Below are 16,573 nucleotides of genomic sequence, written 5' to 3'. Positions count from 1 at the left end.
GCTTGAACGTTTTAAAAAAGGAGGCTGATGAACATCTGCCGAGCAATTAATGGCAGCAGCAGTGTGCGGGAATGGTCCCTGGGAAGGTGTCAGTAGTACTACTTAGAGAGATGCTCTGTGGTACACATTGGTTTATTTTCCCTGTTTGTAAGGGGCATGAGAGAACGAGAAGGGAAGTGAAATTCCCTATCTGCACTAAACAGTGTTCTTCATCCATATATGAATATGTTCATTTCAATTTAGAAAACACCACTGCAATCCACCTAGGCTTCACCTAAAGTTCCCCATTACAGTTACAGTGCCTTTTTCCATGCATGAAAGGAAAACACTCTGTGGTCTCTTTGTCAGACACGCGGTCCCAGGGATTGATGTTCAAATAATTATTTTTAATTTTCTAACCACAGAAGCTAGAGCCATGCCAGGATCAATTCTATGTAAGAAACCAATGCTCCTCCTCATGATTATTTCACAAGTCGCATTTTTGACACAATTCTGTGGTTGTTCATATTGTTGTCCAGAACACTTAGTCCAGAATGTGTGTACCTAGGGATACGGCAGTTCTACACACTTATGTAAGCAAACAGCACGCTGGGGTTCAGTTATTCATTCAGTCTCGGTCATTGTCCTCCTTCACAGAAACTGATGTTATTCGTTAAGCCTACATCAAGATAGTTGCTGAGTCAGTCATGATAGAAACGTCATAATGCATGGTACTAAAGCTTGCAATTTCACTCACAGAAGACATCCCTATTAAATCTAATAGGAACAAAAGTGAATAGCCATAATGATTAGAAAGATAAAGATTTCTCTCTCTCTCTCTCTCTCTCTCTCTCTCTCTCTCTCTCTCTCTCTCTCTCTCTCTCTCTCAAGTTGTCCCACTATAAAAACTCTTTCTTCCAGCCTACAGTTCTACCTTTTCTCCTGTTGTTTCAGCAACCTTGAGTCTGACATATCTTTGGTACAGCTACCCATCTTTCAAATGCCGGTCTAGTTAGTTATCTGGACGTCCAATGGTACATCTGCCAGTCTTTCTTCTCAGAACCCTGACTCCTGCTCCCAAACACCCTTCTGTGAATTAGCTGCCAGCATGAAATGGAGGAAATTCTCAAGATTTTTCAACTTGGTATGGCCTCTGGCCATCTAGAGTTACTGCAGCTGAAAGACTCTCATAGCTGTCAAGAATGAAGCTTCCCCATGGGGTATGGATCTACGCCTTCTTAGGATGCTCTTGCTGCATCAGTTTCACACGATTAAGCCATGAGATACACCAGTCTCAGATACCTAATTACCAACTTTACAACTTGGCTTCAATTCTATACTAGTTATCACAAGAAGAACACTCACCAAATTCCTCCTTTTGATATTCTACTTATATTTGAGATAAGATCCCTACTACATAAACCAGGGTTGCCTTTGTCCTCCTGGCCACTTCTTGAGTGCTGATTTTGCAGCATGTCAAATTTACCAGAATAATATGAGACATATGTGAAGTGTAACATAATGAGGAAAGCTGTGTAAAAAAAAAAGTACAGGGTCAAAATATAGTTGTCCTTCAGAATAGACAGACTGAGAAATATAGCTAATTCTCTGATTAGCATGCCTTGGGATACTTCCCCCACTCCAATAGAGACTCCAAGTACATGGAACAGAGGCAGTTTTCTGATAAACAAAGCACATTACAACATAATTTACAATTTGCTGTCTGAATCCATTCAGAAGCTGAGTGTGCTCTAAAGCAAATTTAGAATGAGGAGAGATGAAACATACACCTTCAAATGCAGGATTCTGTACAAGATATCAGGTTCTATAATATTCAGCCTCTAAATCTGAACATGAGCAAGTATCTCTATGTACTCTGAGAGAGGATGGTGTTGTAGTGTGTTTCCTAAGAAAGTCTCATTAATGAATTAAGTGTATTTCACATCTCTTTTCCAAGGCTTTTTTATGGCTTTTCGGAACCCACTAAAGTACAGATGGCTCACACAGCATGGTCCATACTGTACCTCCATTCCCTATGTTTATTAACAATTGCATCTGAATACTTAGTTAATACAACAGTGGGAGAAGAACAGGAGGCAGTGACAAAACACTTCGCCTGCTTCCAGACCTGGGAACATCCTGGCATTGCTAAGAAGCTGAAGAATGGAGATGGAAACCGCTAGTCTCCATCCTCACTCATTTGTCTCTCTTGGCAGCCTCAAGGACTTTCCCCAGTCTTTGGAATAGCTTATGAGCTCTGTTTTAAGAACCTCCCCAAACACTCTCTCCTTTATAAAATACTCAGTATAATTTGGAACAAATAGTATTAATCTCTGCCTTTGATTTCTTAAATTACTTCAACTGATAATAATACAAGGAAAGAAAACAGGAAAAGGGGCAACTTTCATATACCATGCATTCGTCTAAATATATCATCCAAATGAATCCAATTTCCACCCAGTCCCAATGGCTTACATCCCCCACCAGCTCTATGGCACAGAATATTTAAGTCTGTTTTCTGGTGTGCATATTGAGTTCTAGAAAAATTATGAAAAATAAAGATCTGAGTGTACAAAATAAAAGAAAAACAAAATAAAAATGTAAAATGTTAAATGTTTATACAGAATATTAACTCTCTCCATAAATGCTCATATACTGGTTTATTAAGAGACATCCTCCAATTTCCTATACCTTGTCCCTATTGTATAGGATGTCTCTACCCAAAGCCACCACCATACTTTCCTACAGCAAACGAGATCACAACTCTTATCATTATATCAACAATTTCTAGTTGGTATTTGTACTCCCTGAAGCTGCTGCTCTGCCCAAACAAGTAATTGATAAGTATTGCTTATTGAATTGATTATTAGCGTACATAAGGATATCTACTTATAAATGTTTGAAATTACTTCTTTTTATCAGAAGCTTTCTTGATAGTTGGAATAAGGATCATCTGCCTACTTTTCATTAGAGTCAGAAAATCAATAACATTTATTTATAAAATTAGGACCAAATCAAGGTTGACTTTATAATGCTCCTAAATATCTACTTCAACTGTACTACAATAGCCTAGCACGTAAATAAATCAAATTCTTTGTGCTGTGAATGACTTGAAAGCAAAGCTTTATAGAAAGATTTGGAAAATGTTACCTGTAAGGTTAATGCTCTTTTCACGAGGTATTTTGAGACAAAGCATGCTATCACACGGGAGCATGCCCTGTGTGATTTATTGAACTGTTTTCCAGGGACTAAGTAGAAACAATATCTTATGCTCATGCTGAACTTGATTCCCATTAGGGAAGAGCCATCAATCAAGGAACCCTTCAGGAGTTATGCCCAATGTATAACTACCATCTACCCTGGATTTCAAGGAGCATGATTTGCCTTCAGTCCAGTTGCTGGCAAGAACCCCCAACACAAAAACTGACCTGCTGTCAGGTGAGCTGCGTGGACAAGAACTTGGACCCCAGGCTTCAGCTCGAAGTGCACCAAGTTTTGGTTGAGTTTGTGGATTAGAACTTCAGATATCTGAAAGAAGTGTTATAGTTAGTGTCATCAAAATCATCTTAATGACTTTGAACAGCTAGCTACTCTAAGAGATACTGTGAATGGTCACCAAGACCTGCTAGTATTATAAAGCAAGTGACAGAGAGAGAAGGTCTGTTATATGCAGGAACTGATAGTAGTATCTTACTTATAATCCAAACATTATGGTATGATTTACTTTGCCTCCTTCATTTTCTCTAAATCATCTCTATGGCTTCTACTGGGTAAGAACTTTATGACTGCAGGATAATAATGGTTGTCAATAGCTTAATAAACAATATAGCTCAAGACAATGCAGCCACCGTTTACGCAATGAAGCAGTTAATCTTTGATTCTACAAATGGGTGTTTGTTAAACCACTTCTGAGACTGGTACATTCTAGACTATGGACTATTCAACCTGAGCATAGGGTTTGAGTATAAATTACATAAGCAAGGTATTACACATCAGGTAAAAGCCCTTTCTTTTGTTTAGCATAAACATTTAGTATGCCTTGCTAACAGATTTTGAGGAATTTCTGAAAGGCTCCGAGGGATAATCTGACGACTTATTTTCATCTGCTTTCCTTGCCTTGTTTTTAATATACTATTTTAAGCACCAAGTTCATATTTTATTTAATGTGCTGTTAAGTCTAATTAGATGGATGCCAGCTGTTATTCTTCTAGTTAGAGTCTTCTGCTTTCCTCTTTTTATTTGCTGTTTCATCTCCTCGAGTAAAGTTGCCAAAATGGCACTGTTGAACCTTAATAATTAAGTAGGACCTGATGGCTTAGTTTGCAGTCCATTATAGAAGTCCCTAGCTGGCCATGGAAGTGCAGTGCCCTGCACATAAACTTCTCTGCTGAACAAGGGGAGGGAGAGATGATCCCCATGCCCTGTGACTGACAACCCAGGATCTTTCTCTCAAACGTTGCCATTGTGAAACCAGGAAGAAAAGCAATTCTATGTTAAAATTATGCTGAATACAACTTTGTCCTTCTGTGAAGATACTCCTGTTTTATGAGCATGGGAAATTTTTCTCAAAGCTCCAGGTTTAAAGAAGGATGGATTTCCAAGGTATTTCACCAAAGGTGTTCTCTCTGTAATCGCTGATTATTACTCCATTAGTAGAGTTTTGATATGAAATAAACACTGGAGTTTTAGTAAATATCTATCACCATCTTTTTGGCTTTGAAACTTACAAATGCATGCAAACTGTTAATGTACAGGCACATGAAAACATACAAGCATAGGTATATCCAGACATACAAAAACTCTAGTCCAAACATGAAAGACATCTCAGAAGCAATTAATAAACTGACCTGTTTCATAGAAGCTATCAGAAACATAAACTAGAACTATGTATCAATAGTGGAAGGACTTCCCCCTTTCATTCCAGTGGAGTGATATCAGAGCTTATTACTGAAAAATGATTATACTCAAGTGAGACATATAAATAACTAAATCAGAAGGTATAATTTATCAGAACAACATAACTTTTAATTTATTATCTCCAGGAGAGTCCCTTGTGAAAATAATTAACTTCTTAGATGTGTATTGGTTTTTATCATTACTTCATTGGCTTTGTCTGTGTCATTTACAAAACTAAGCCAGGTATGCAAAATTAATTTAGTAGCAGAACATGTTTCATGTTATTTATCTTGCATCAAAAGACATTTGATAAAGGATATATACTCTGTGGGAAAGAATTATGCATAAGCAGCAAAAGCAGATGTAATTTACATTACATACAAGAATAACCTCAATTAGAACTAGGCATTTTGCTACTCAGATAAATTAGAAGTATACAGTTTACAAATTTCAACAAGACTTTAAACCTCTTGCCAGGTTAATTACAAAACCATTTACTCTGTATTGTCTTCATCAGATCCTGAGATGTTATTTATATATTTAAGTACATGATGCGCACATTGAATACTTTATTTTGGTAACGCTGCATGTGTCTAGGTATTTTTCCTTATGTGTTGATGCTGGCATCCCTATGGAGGAGCATAGAGCTCAAGGGACATATCCAACTTTACCCAGTTAATATTTGAGGAGTTGAGACTAGACTTCAGCTTTGTTTGATTCCTAATCCTAGTTCAGCACTACTAAAAAAAAAAATAGGTTTCTCAAATCATTTTACTGAGATGGGGAAAGAGAGATGTCTAGTTGCATGTTTTGGTGAGTGGGTTTAGGAGATAAAAATGGTGCAGCATTTAATTCATCACCCTGCTATTCCTAATCCACCTGTAACACACACAAACTAAAATATTCTGTCGCCAAGGCCACTGAGCAATGTGGGCCACGGGAATAGGCATTTCCTAACACAATCCTCATGAATGTACTCAGTCCACCAATCTGTACAAATTGTAATATCTGAAAGTTTGGACAACATAAAGATTACAATGAAGTGTGAATCTACCGGAGGCATAGCAAGATCCTAAATGAGAAGAAAAAGCAGTTGCCTGAGAAAGACTCAAGTGAAATAATACATGATCACTCAGAGATGGGATTGCTGAAGCGAGATGAATTTCCTTCTCTTGCTCTCCAGTGAAAAGTGTGTCTCCTAAGTGAAGTTCATTCTTAAATCATGCTGTCATCCTCTTCTGCCACTTTCCCACACAGCCCATTTCCTATTCTACTTCAGCTAAACAAGCACGGCTCAAGAAACAGGCTATTATTCTTGGTTTTTGCCTGTTTGGTAGGATATGTCTATGATGCAGATGAAGTTCACACTTCATTTAAATTACTAGTTGAAAAGGCAATGGAGACTCAATACAGGAACTAGAATGGCTGTCAGGGGAAAGCCTTACTGTAGGAAAAACAGCAGTTCAACTCTCCTTCTTATTTTTTTTTATCCCAAATATTAAGGTCGAATGGAACAATCAGAATCAACTCAGCTAGAATAGCAATGGAAAATTCTCATCTGAACAAATGAGGCATTTTTTCTCATGCATGGTATTGACCACAGGTAGGCAGGTGCTTCCTACCACACAGGGAAACAACCTGGAACAGAAGCCATTGTAAATGTCTCCACTATAGCAGAGGAGAAATGTATGATGTAGTTGATACAAACCCTTATTTATAAGTTGGGGTACTAGCAACTAGAGATCCAAATGCCCACTAGGTGGGGTCGATGTTCATATCAAAAGGACAGTACTAATGTTCTAACTCCAGAAGCCCAGGGTTCAATATGAAAACACAAGTACTGAAAGCCATGACAACATATCGTCACTGAAATATAATATTGTTCCCACAGTAATGTACAGTGAGGAAAGCAGCTTAGATGATGCACAAGGTAATACATTCAAATGGGAAGGGATAATCATGTCCAAGGAACTTGAGGAGAATGGGAATCAATTCCAGGATCAAGACAAAGATGACATGTGTGTTCTTGGATGGAATAGGGAAAACAAATCAACACTTTATTTTATTTAAATAATATCTCTATTTATAATTTGAAATTTTCATATATGTGAACAATGAATTTTGGTTAATCCATTCTAATTCCCCCATGCAAACTCTTCCCTCCCCTAGCACGTCCCCCTCCCAACTTCATGCATTTGTTCCTGAATCCTTATCTTTGCACTGTTTCAAAACTTTACTCCTTCCTTACATGTCTCTTTGGTTCTACTTTCCTTCCAATGACTGACATTTTTATTCTTGTCATGTGAGTGTATTTTCCCCCAAATAATTGTATTAAAATTAGTCTAGATGTTGAATATGTTCCTGGAATGGTAACCATCACTGTTGAGAACCAAACATTGGTAGCCTTCATTCTTTTGGGTGCATGGGATTACAATTATGATTTTTCTACTGTGTAGGCAGAGCCTCAGCACTTATTTAAGAAAATGACTTGGGAGAAGGAGTGCCATGTGTCCTTTCCAACCTGAAGGGTTCAAGGGTTTGCAAGTTCTCTCTTAGGGCTACTCAGTGTGGATTTGAAAATTGATTATCTGAAGTGTCTTAGCTTAGCCAGGGTTCGGTGCAGCTGCAGAAGACAGGGATAAATCTCTCATAGAGCTAACAGGTTCCCAGCACAGATCCTCAGAAATCTATGGAAACATATATAGGCCTGTGTGACCCTCGTGTTCAGGTGCTGTGGTCATAGCACAGATGTGTGGTGCTCTTCCACGCATTTTTTGAAATTCCCAAATAGCAAATATTTTGGCAAATTTATCAATGACAAGTCTGTCTTGGTCCAAAGTAGTAACACTTGTACTTTTTTTTGTTTGATATTATAATATAATTATAATATTTCATCTTTCCTGTTCCTTCTTCCAAACCCTCTCTTTTAATCTGTTATGCTCTTTTTTCATTGTCATGTATATACATATACATATATATGTATAAATCTTCCTAAATATAACCTACTCAGTATGTATAATGTTCTTTGTATACATAATTTCAGGACCGAGCATTTAGCTTTGCATAACTAATTGGTATGCTCTTCTCATAATTCCATTTAAGGAGTTTGAAAGACTACAAGTGTAAGCCCTCTCTTTCTCCAACAAGGCACTGAACCCTCCTTAGAGTATGGTGGTCTTCAGACATGGCATATTCATGTCTGTCACCCCTGAGAACTCAGCAAGAAGCAAGGGATGCAGGGCCAAGAGAACAGAACTTGGACCAGACTTGAGCAACTAGTCTTGGGATAGCAGGGTGTGATCTTCTTGATGAGGCCAGGGAGGGCAAGAGAGCCTTCTCACACTCTCTGGAGGTCTGAAAGCAAGGCTGGTGGAGCTCTCCCAGATAGAGGGCACTTGATTAACCTGATGCTGGCATCCTGATAAGGGGGGGGGGGGGGTCAAGTGCTTCTCACTGGGAAGAATTCTCAATTTATTTCACAGACAAGATAGTCCGATTCAATTAGCATTTCTGTCCCCTCAGGCATGCTCTCCAATGTGGCTCAAAAACAGAGCCAGGCATACTTACTGTGGACTGTCCCTACCACTTTTCAAGGACCACTGGACAGAATCCATTCTTTTATCCTACTGGATATTCTTTACAACTTCTTTATAAGGAAGGGACCAGAACATGAAGAGAGCAGCTATGATCGGCATTCCAGAGTTCAACTCTCTCATGATGGGTTTATTTCTGTTGTTTATATCCTTTGTCTTAAAAGTCTGTATATTCTGTTACATTGGTAGCATTGGGAAGCTGCTTTAGCTTTCTCAATGTTTCTTCCTCCTTTATATTTTTCTACGAAGAACTTTGTCCTCTGCTTTTGCAATTATTGAATAGTTTGTGATGGGCTACTCTAACCCTCTGAGCCACAGGGAGTGAAAACATCTGAAGTTTAGGCAGCAATGCTCTATCTACATAACTGTAAGGATGAAGAGATGTCTCCTCACTTGACCTACACTGGACCCAAAACAACTTTAAACCTAGAGCTCCTGGTGGAGCCGGTATAGGCTTTGGAGTGGAGTTAGACTCAAGCTCACTAGAAGCCAGGGCTTGCTGTAGCCATCCATGCTCTCCTATGGGCAGGCTCCATTCCTGCCCAAGCTTCCCATGTGGTCACAGGGGTAGCAGAAGGAGAGAGGGAATTTCTCTACTGTCCCTATTTGCTTCTCTACTTTCAGAAAGTCAATTCATGGACCATCTTACTTCCTCGGCATCAGCATTTCTTCTTCCAAAAATGTCTTTCACTTCTCCAGTCTTGGTTTCCTTATTTCCACATCTTTTTCTATCTATGTCCAATGCTTTCCTATGTTATTTCTTTAATTGACAAAGGTACCTATAGGATCGTGGTGACTTTAGTTAAACTCTTTAACTTTTTTTTTTGATTGCTTCCTCTCTATGATAGAACCATAAAAGCAGTGATGAAGCTAGAAATGTGTCTTAGAGCTCTAAACCTGTAATCTCTCCACTAAAATGTAGACCTCACTGAATGTTTACCACATTCTAAGTGGCATGGCCTCTGAAGAAGTCACCTTGTCTCAGCTCTCGGACTAAACTGGCTACTGATTCTTATGTCAGTGTTGATGGTAGCCACAAATCCTCTCAGAGCTATTATGGTGGCTAGATTGCTTATGGGTGGACGAAGTTTGAAGTGTCTTCTGGGAACCTCACCTGCTCCAGGTCCTCAGGCGACCTTTTGTTTTCTCTGGTTCCATCTTGATAGGGCAAAACAAAGAGCTCTGCAGCAGTGGGTAAGCCAGGTAACACCGCCACCAGGATATGCTGGCTGGGAATCCCTGTGGCCTGTGAGGGAGACAAAGAGACTGAGTGTGTCCCATGGAGAAAGATGGCAGATGAAGAGTCAGGTGGAAGGCACCAGTGAATTCGGAAGTCACACAGGAGTGTGAGGAGTGGTGGCGTAGGAGCAGAGACCTAGGTACTATAGGGATGAGGGGATAGACTGGACATTCTTAGCTCACAAGTGACCACTTAGGAATGAGCCACATCATTTTGCTACTCCTCCAGAAAGCTCAGGGAGCTGTTTTTGCATTGTAAGATCCAAGGCATGAGAATCATGTCATTCCATTTAGGTTTGTAGCTTTGTCATCTATTGCTCATGAGAGTAGAAGAATTATTCTGGTTGCTTCTTCTACACAATGAGGGTACTAATTACATTCTCTTGGGACTTGGAAGGAATAAAGATTTAAAAACAACAACAACAACAACAAAAGAAACCAAGACACCTAAATATAGCTAGGCACTGTGAACTATGTACTCTTGCAGCTGTGTGCTGACAGATGTGGGTCTGGACCTGGGCTTCTCTTACTAATTATACTTAACATTGAAGACACTTAGACAGGGTTCTCTTTGGTTATTATGCGGTCACTAATTTTTCCCTTACTAATGTCCACATCATGAACTCAGCTGCATGACTACCGCAGATCTCCATGTCCTTCTTGAAGCAGAATCAGCTTCATAGCAGAGCAAGGGACATGTGTTTCTGAAGGCTCTACTAACCCACTAATGCAGACAGGCATGCATATATGGATCACAAATGTTAGGATACTAAATTGTTTAACCATACATTTTTTGGGCTCCAGCTCTGCCTTCTCCTTCCTTTGCTAAGGGTCTGTTCTCCATGAAGCTATTCAAGGACCGAGAGGAATTATGTCTGGTGGAGAGAAGGGACTGTTTGTACTCACTTCCACCAGAGACTTTTTGATGACTCGGCTGATGTCCCTCCTCCACTCCGGGATGTCAGGGTTGTAGTCATCCAAGTTCGGAGAAAAGGCCAAGCGAAGAGACCGAAATTCCTCTGTGGATGTAGCAGTAAGTTTATTAACACAAGTTAAATAACTCCCCAATGCAATCTAAATGTTATTTTTCATACAAATGCTTCCATACTCACCACAGTGACCCTTCTAGAAGGCAAACACACTATCCTGCCCTTGTTAGCTCTTCCTTTGTGAAACAAAGGAAGCCACAGACTCTGGCCCATACTCAGTTCTGCAGCCCTTGCCCATTATCCCCTCCTCTAGGCTTTGAAATCCTGGACATTAAGTGATAGGAGACATTTTTCCTAACCATTCTTCCTCACCATCGACGTTTTAATTACATTTTGATGATACCATTGTAATGTGCATATGCCTTTATCATTTTATGAATATCTAGTAAGTATAATATTATATACTTTTATTTGATAAAATTATTCTACTGTTAGCAGTGTTGTGCTCATGTTTCATAGAATGGCATTTTACATTCCTAACATCAGGGATAATTTAGGTTCCTCTGTAGTCCCTGAGTTAGTCTTGAATCTCCGGGAAGCTGTATGGTGATTCAACTAACAATAATCTTACAGAGGAATTTTCTGGGAGGAAATGGGGAGAGGCTCAGAGGACACATGAAGTACATTTAGACCAAGGCATACAGGACAAGAATCAGCTGGCAAAGGAACCCCTGTGTCCCAAGAAAGGGAAGTATTCAGTGTTGCTATGTCTTTAGCTGGCATCTGTCTCCAGAAGGTGAAGCTAAAGCCCAAGGTTGGTACAATCTTAAGATCACAGTATCTGGGTGTATCTTTATGTCCTCAACACCTATACCTCACAGTGTTTGGCACACAGAACTTGAGGATCACAGTACCCTCTCCCCAAATATGCCAGGTGCTCCACACTGCACTTAGAACAAATGCATTTTCTTTTGGCAGTCTTTTTCATCTCGTATTATATAGCCTCCCTCTGCTCCCTCATGTTCTAAAGTGTCTCCTGCTTGCACACCTTGTTCTGATGTGCCTTGTCCTTCCTATTGCTCCTCTACCATGCCTCCACTTTCCATAGCTGATGCTTCTACTACCCCCATACCACAGCACTCCCTCCTCTTTCCCTCAGACTCTCATTAGAGAGGCTGTTCTAACCATGCTATCATGGAGAATTTCCCACTAGTTGACTCCTTCACCATCAGGTACATCTTGTCTTCTTTGTGCTTACTGGATATTACATATATGTATATCTTGCATCAATACATATATAGCTTTAATCAATACATACATATATATTAACATCTGTGAGGATAGAGGCTCTGTGCTCTTGGCCTTAGGATGGTACTTAGCAGCTGGAGGTTTCTAAGGGCCATGTCTGTAGCATATAATATGTAGTGACTCCATTTCCGTGCAGGCTTTGTTATGTATGCACTTACTTATTTGACAATCAATTCTTGCTTCCAGCATGCCCTTGTGCTTCAGTGGTGGCTAAGTGACAACAACGAAGCCAATTATATCTCTCAGCTACATAAAAGTCCATACTTGCACATAACTTATCAATGCTACCAACTCAGCAAAATCACATGCTTTGAGGACTCTTAGATGTGAAACTGTGTACTGATGTTAGGGGCTTTGCTCCAGAGACACGTTTTCTAAGTCACTGGTCAGCCCTGGGAACATCCTCAAGTCCTTTCCAGTGAAGAATAATTATAAGCATATAAATTAGCAGTGTGATAAATGGCGGGACCCGAGAGTCTCCTAAGCTCTAAGTTGCTCTCAAGGCAGAGGCTTGCGTCATTTTCACTTTCTCCTTACCTCGCCCATCCATCAAGGGGCAGTTGAATCATACATAAGGGAGAGGTGTCTAGCCTAGTGAGAGGATGCAAATGGTGTGGCTTCCTCATTACCATTTAATGTGTGAATCTGCATGAGGTGAAGATAGAATGTCCTAGAAATGTTCTTCCTAAGTATTCATATAGTAGGTTTGTAAAAGAAAAAACTGTCAATTAAATGGCTTTTTTTTTTTTTCAATTCTTAAAGGAGACGAATTCGACACACTGGCCACTTTATAAAAGCAGATCTGAGCCTGGAGCCTATGAAGAGAAACAAGACAAGCTATCCCTGAGCCTGGAGCCTATGAAGAGAAACAAGACAAGCTAGCTGTCCTTTTTCTCAGTCTGCTTGGTGCCCTTGGGTAAACCAGCCTTTCTCCATCACTCCCCAACACTCATCAACTCCTCCTGCCGTCTGGCATTTTTTTTTCCCTCTATTTTACTAGTTGTGTGCGTGGGGTAGGGGGCATGTTATGGGTGGGTGCAGCTACTGGCCTCTCTTTTCTCAGGCTACTCTAGAAAACTTGCAGCTGTTGACATGATCTCCATCCCTTTAAGCCCGGACAACTTAAAAATGTGATTGCCAAGGACCATGGGTGAGATATTCTTTTGATAGCCATAACCAGAAAAAGCGGAGCTGCTGCCTTCCTGCGTCTGTGGGAAGATGGAGACTAACTTCCCCACGGGACAATAATTGCTTCAGGTGGTTTAACCACACATGACCCCACAGGTCACTATGGCTCTCCAACACTCTTCTGCCAGCTAACTGGAGGACTTAAAAACCACTCTTCCTTTTTTATCAGTGGAGTCAAAGCTTCCTATTTAACTCTGGCCAGTGTAATTTTTATTTAAGAAGTCATAATTCATTACACGTTTCAAATCACAGAGCGGATGTGATTATTCCGTGATATGACACTTGCCTCATAGGTCAGACATTCCAGGTTCAACCCCAGAATTGCCCAAACAAACAAAACATTTCAAATCATGCGTGTGTCTCTCTGGATAAATCATCTGACTGAAAATGAGTGAGAATAGTTACAGCAGACCATCTGTGCTATTAACACTTTTAATGAAGAAAGAGATGATCGTCCACTGTATGTAGAGTGACCACATTTAGAAGATGCCCTTAAAGAGACTTGAGGGTGAGAGCACCAAGTATAACAAGGAGAAAGCTGGTGTAGAAATGACCCTTCTGGACACAGAATGCTTAGGACCTGCTTGTTCATTATATTCAGGCCATGTTTTGTCATTTGTAAAACAGCTATAATTATAGATCTCTCTCTCTCTCTCTCTCTCTCTCTCTCTCTCTCTCTCTCTCTCAGATCTGTTTTCAGGATTTAGTAAGGCAGTTCATATATATCAAGTGCTTGGGACAGCTGTCGGTGATTAAAATGGCCTTCATTAATGTTAGTCTGTGTCACTGTCACCGTTGTTATTAATGGAACTGTCACAAAGCAGCAGAATGACTTTAAAGCCAGTCATTTCCCATGTGTGTCCACAATTTCCTTGCAGTAAATGATGGTTTGGATAAGAATAACACAGAGACCTCTTAGATTTACGATATTCTCTGTGATTCACAGAAGAAGGCCATATACACACCTGACCAAAGGGACGTGGCTCAGCACCCACTATGGTAACTTGTGACATTCACACTGGAATCATCCAGAAGAAAGAAATAATCTACGGGCAATGACATGAGTCTAGTAATTTAGGGTATTGTGGTTTGGATGTGTAATGTCTCACAAATTTTCATAGTTTTCAACACTTGTTAGCACTGTTTGTAGAGGACATGAAGCATTGAGGAGGAAGAAACTTGCTGAAGGAGACACGTTATTGCACATGGGTTTGGAGTGTTAGAGCCTGAACTTACTTCCTGTGCTCTCTGCCCTGCTTCCTGTATATGGGTGTGAGATTATCAGGCACCTTACTCACCGCTGCCGTATCTTACCTGCCATGCACTCTATGCCTCTGGAAACGTGAACCAAAAGAAACATGTTTTTGTCCGAGTATTGGCCACAGAAACAGAAAGAAAAAAGTAATATGGAGGGAAGTATCAGACAGGGGTCCCAGGGCCAAGTGGAGCTGGCTTTGAAGCCATTAATTGCTGGGTACAGTGAGAGTCTGCACGCTCACTTTCCGTTTGCTAGGGTTTTACTGAAGATTAAACACAATGCCAGCATGCAGAAACAAGCGCGGTAAAGAAGCTGAATCAACGGCCTTCTTCACCAGGCATGTCAGGCTGTAGCCTTCTGGGTGGGGGCCTTTCACATCCAGGCTGACTTCTGCTTGCTGTCTGAGCTGACCAAACCTCTTCAGACTGGAGGGAGAAGTAAAACTAACAGATGCAATGCTGTTTCTAGAACAGTAGCCTTAGGCCTTTTTGTCTTCAGTCATGTTCAAAGAGGCTCATAAATTGTTCTTCCGTTTTGAAGGTCAAGTTGGCCCAAGAAAGAGTTGAAAGAAAAGAGCCTCATGTTCCAAAGGACAATCTAGATCTTCATTATATTATTGGAATCAATTGATTTCAGAACTGGGTTAAATTGATATTTTAAAACAAAGAATCTAATTTTTTTCTCTCTCCCCACCTTTCTTCCAGGCACCACATTCTTTCTCCTTCTGTAGCTCATACATTCTCTATCGAGTTTTCAAATCTTATTTTTTAAATTGTAATTTCCCATGATGCATATGTACTACTTCCATATTGAAAATAAACATTTCTGTCTTTGCCATCTGCTGGTAATACTTAGCTCATATCCAACTGATTAGTTTTTGATATACAAAAAAATGTATTACCAAAGTGGGATCAATCTGTAAAAACTGTTTTTATATCTCATTTTCAAGCAATAACCCTACCTTTCCATTTCAGTAAATTTCATCTCACCTAATACTTGAAATATATTCTATTTCCCCAGGCATCACAAAACTGCATTGTGTGTCTATTTCTCTACCTGACATCTAGTCCACTCCTGGCCTCTGCTGTCGGTGAAATCTCTATTGCTTTTAGTTTAGTGGAGGATTTGCTATTGTCAACGGTGCGGAAATTTTTTTCTTTTGTTGTTTTAAGTACAGATTTGCAAAAGAAGTTTTAAAAGTACTTGGATAATGGAAAGGCTTTCTTAAAAAATGGAATTTAAAAGCAAAGTCTCTCTGAATTAGATGTTTTTCTCTGATAAGTGGTTTTAACTAGTCAAGTACCAGAAAGAAAAAAAATCCTCACTACAATGAGTTAGTCTTACTCATGATGAAGCCGTGTCTAGTCCACCCAAGGAGATTGAGCTAAGAGCCTCCCTTTAGACCACAGCCATGGTACCACAACCACTGCTTGGCTAATGGATAACATTCTCTAAAGGAGAGCCTCAGAGCATCCTAGCTCTTTTTCAGGTACTACCATATTTCATCCTGGAAAATCATTAGCATCATAGGGCCAAGAACATTGTTTGAAGATGAGGACAAAATCGCGTCAGCAAGGACCAGCACTCACCATATACAGCAATGGTCTTTGTGTCTTGCAGTATGGCGTTCCCAGCGGAGACTTGGACTGTGATAGTATTCATTCCTTCAGAAGTAAACTTGAACGATATGCTTCCCTCCAAGGTGATCAGGGGCTAAAAGAAACAAGGACACAGATAGAAGGGAAAGTCAGGATTATTGCCGAAGGACCCCTATCTTTGAGTATCACTACATTTCCCCTGATCTGAATGGAGGCAGGCTCATCCTAGTATGCCACTGTAAACTGTAACTGATTTCCCTGCACCGGCAGTCCAAGTGAAATATATATATATATATATATATATATATATATATATATATATATATATTATACACGTGCATTGTCTCCTACCCAGCAGAAGTTTTAATCCAATGAATCATGTGGAAAAATGAAGAAAAAAAAGCTGCAAATGTATCAACATACACTGAGAATTTCTAAGCTTTCTGAAATTCATGTCCAGGATAAACTATTTCTAGAGCATTATATTGAGATACAGTCCCAGACAAAGAACTAGACACTAGTGTGGCAAAAGTGACCTACGAGATGTGCCACTCTTAGTGGCGCTATCAACAATTTCCTGGAAGT

At 39.9% G+C, this 16,573-nt stretch overlaps 1 protein-coding gene across 7 annotated transcripts in view; it reads right to left on the bottom strand.

The window, feature by feature from the left end:
* Sorcs1 (sortilin related VPS10 domain containing receptor 1) overlaps positions 1–16,573 on the bottom strand; it is a 527,192-nt gene that overhangs the window by 22,070 nt on the left and 488,549 nt on the right. For all 7 annotated transcript variants that reach the window (XM_021151490.3, XM_085833868.1, XM_085833869.1 and 4 more), the window contains 4 exons: positions 15,980–16,103; positions 10,614–10,726; positions 9,583–9,714; positions 3,408–3,507 (listed from right to left, as the gene is read on the bottom strand). In XM_021151490.3, the coding sequence (XP_021007149.1) occupies positions 3,408–3,507; positions 9,583–9,714; positions 10,614–10,726; positions 15,980–16,103 (469 nt within the window). The remainder of the gene's footprint in view (positions 1–3,407; positions 3,508–9,582; positions 9,715–10,613; positions 10,727–15,979; positions 16,104–16,573) is intronic.

This window comes from Mus caroli, unplaced genomic scaffold (assembly GCF_978045245.1).
Source record: "Mus caroli unplaced genomic scaffold, Mus_caroli_1 scaffold_20, whole genome shotgun sequence".
NCBI lineage: Eukaryota > Metazoa > Chordata > Mammalia > Rodentia > Muridae > Mus > Mus caroli.
The sequence above is the reverse complement of the archived record's forward strand: the minus strand, read 5'-3'. Positions and strand labels throughout refer to the sequence as shown.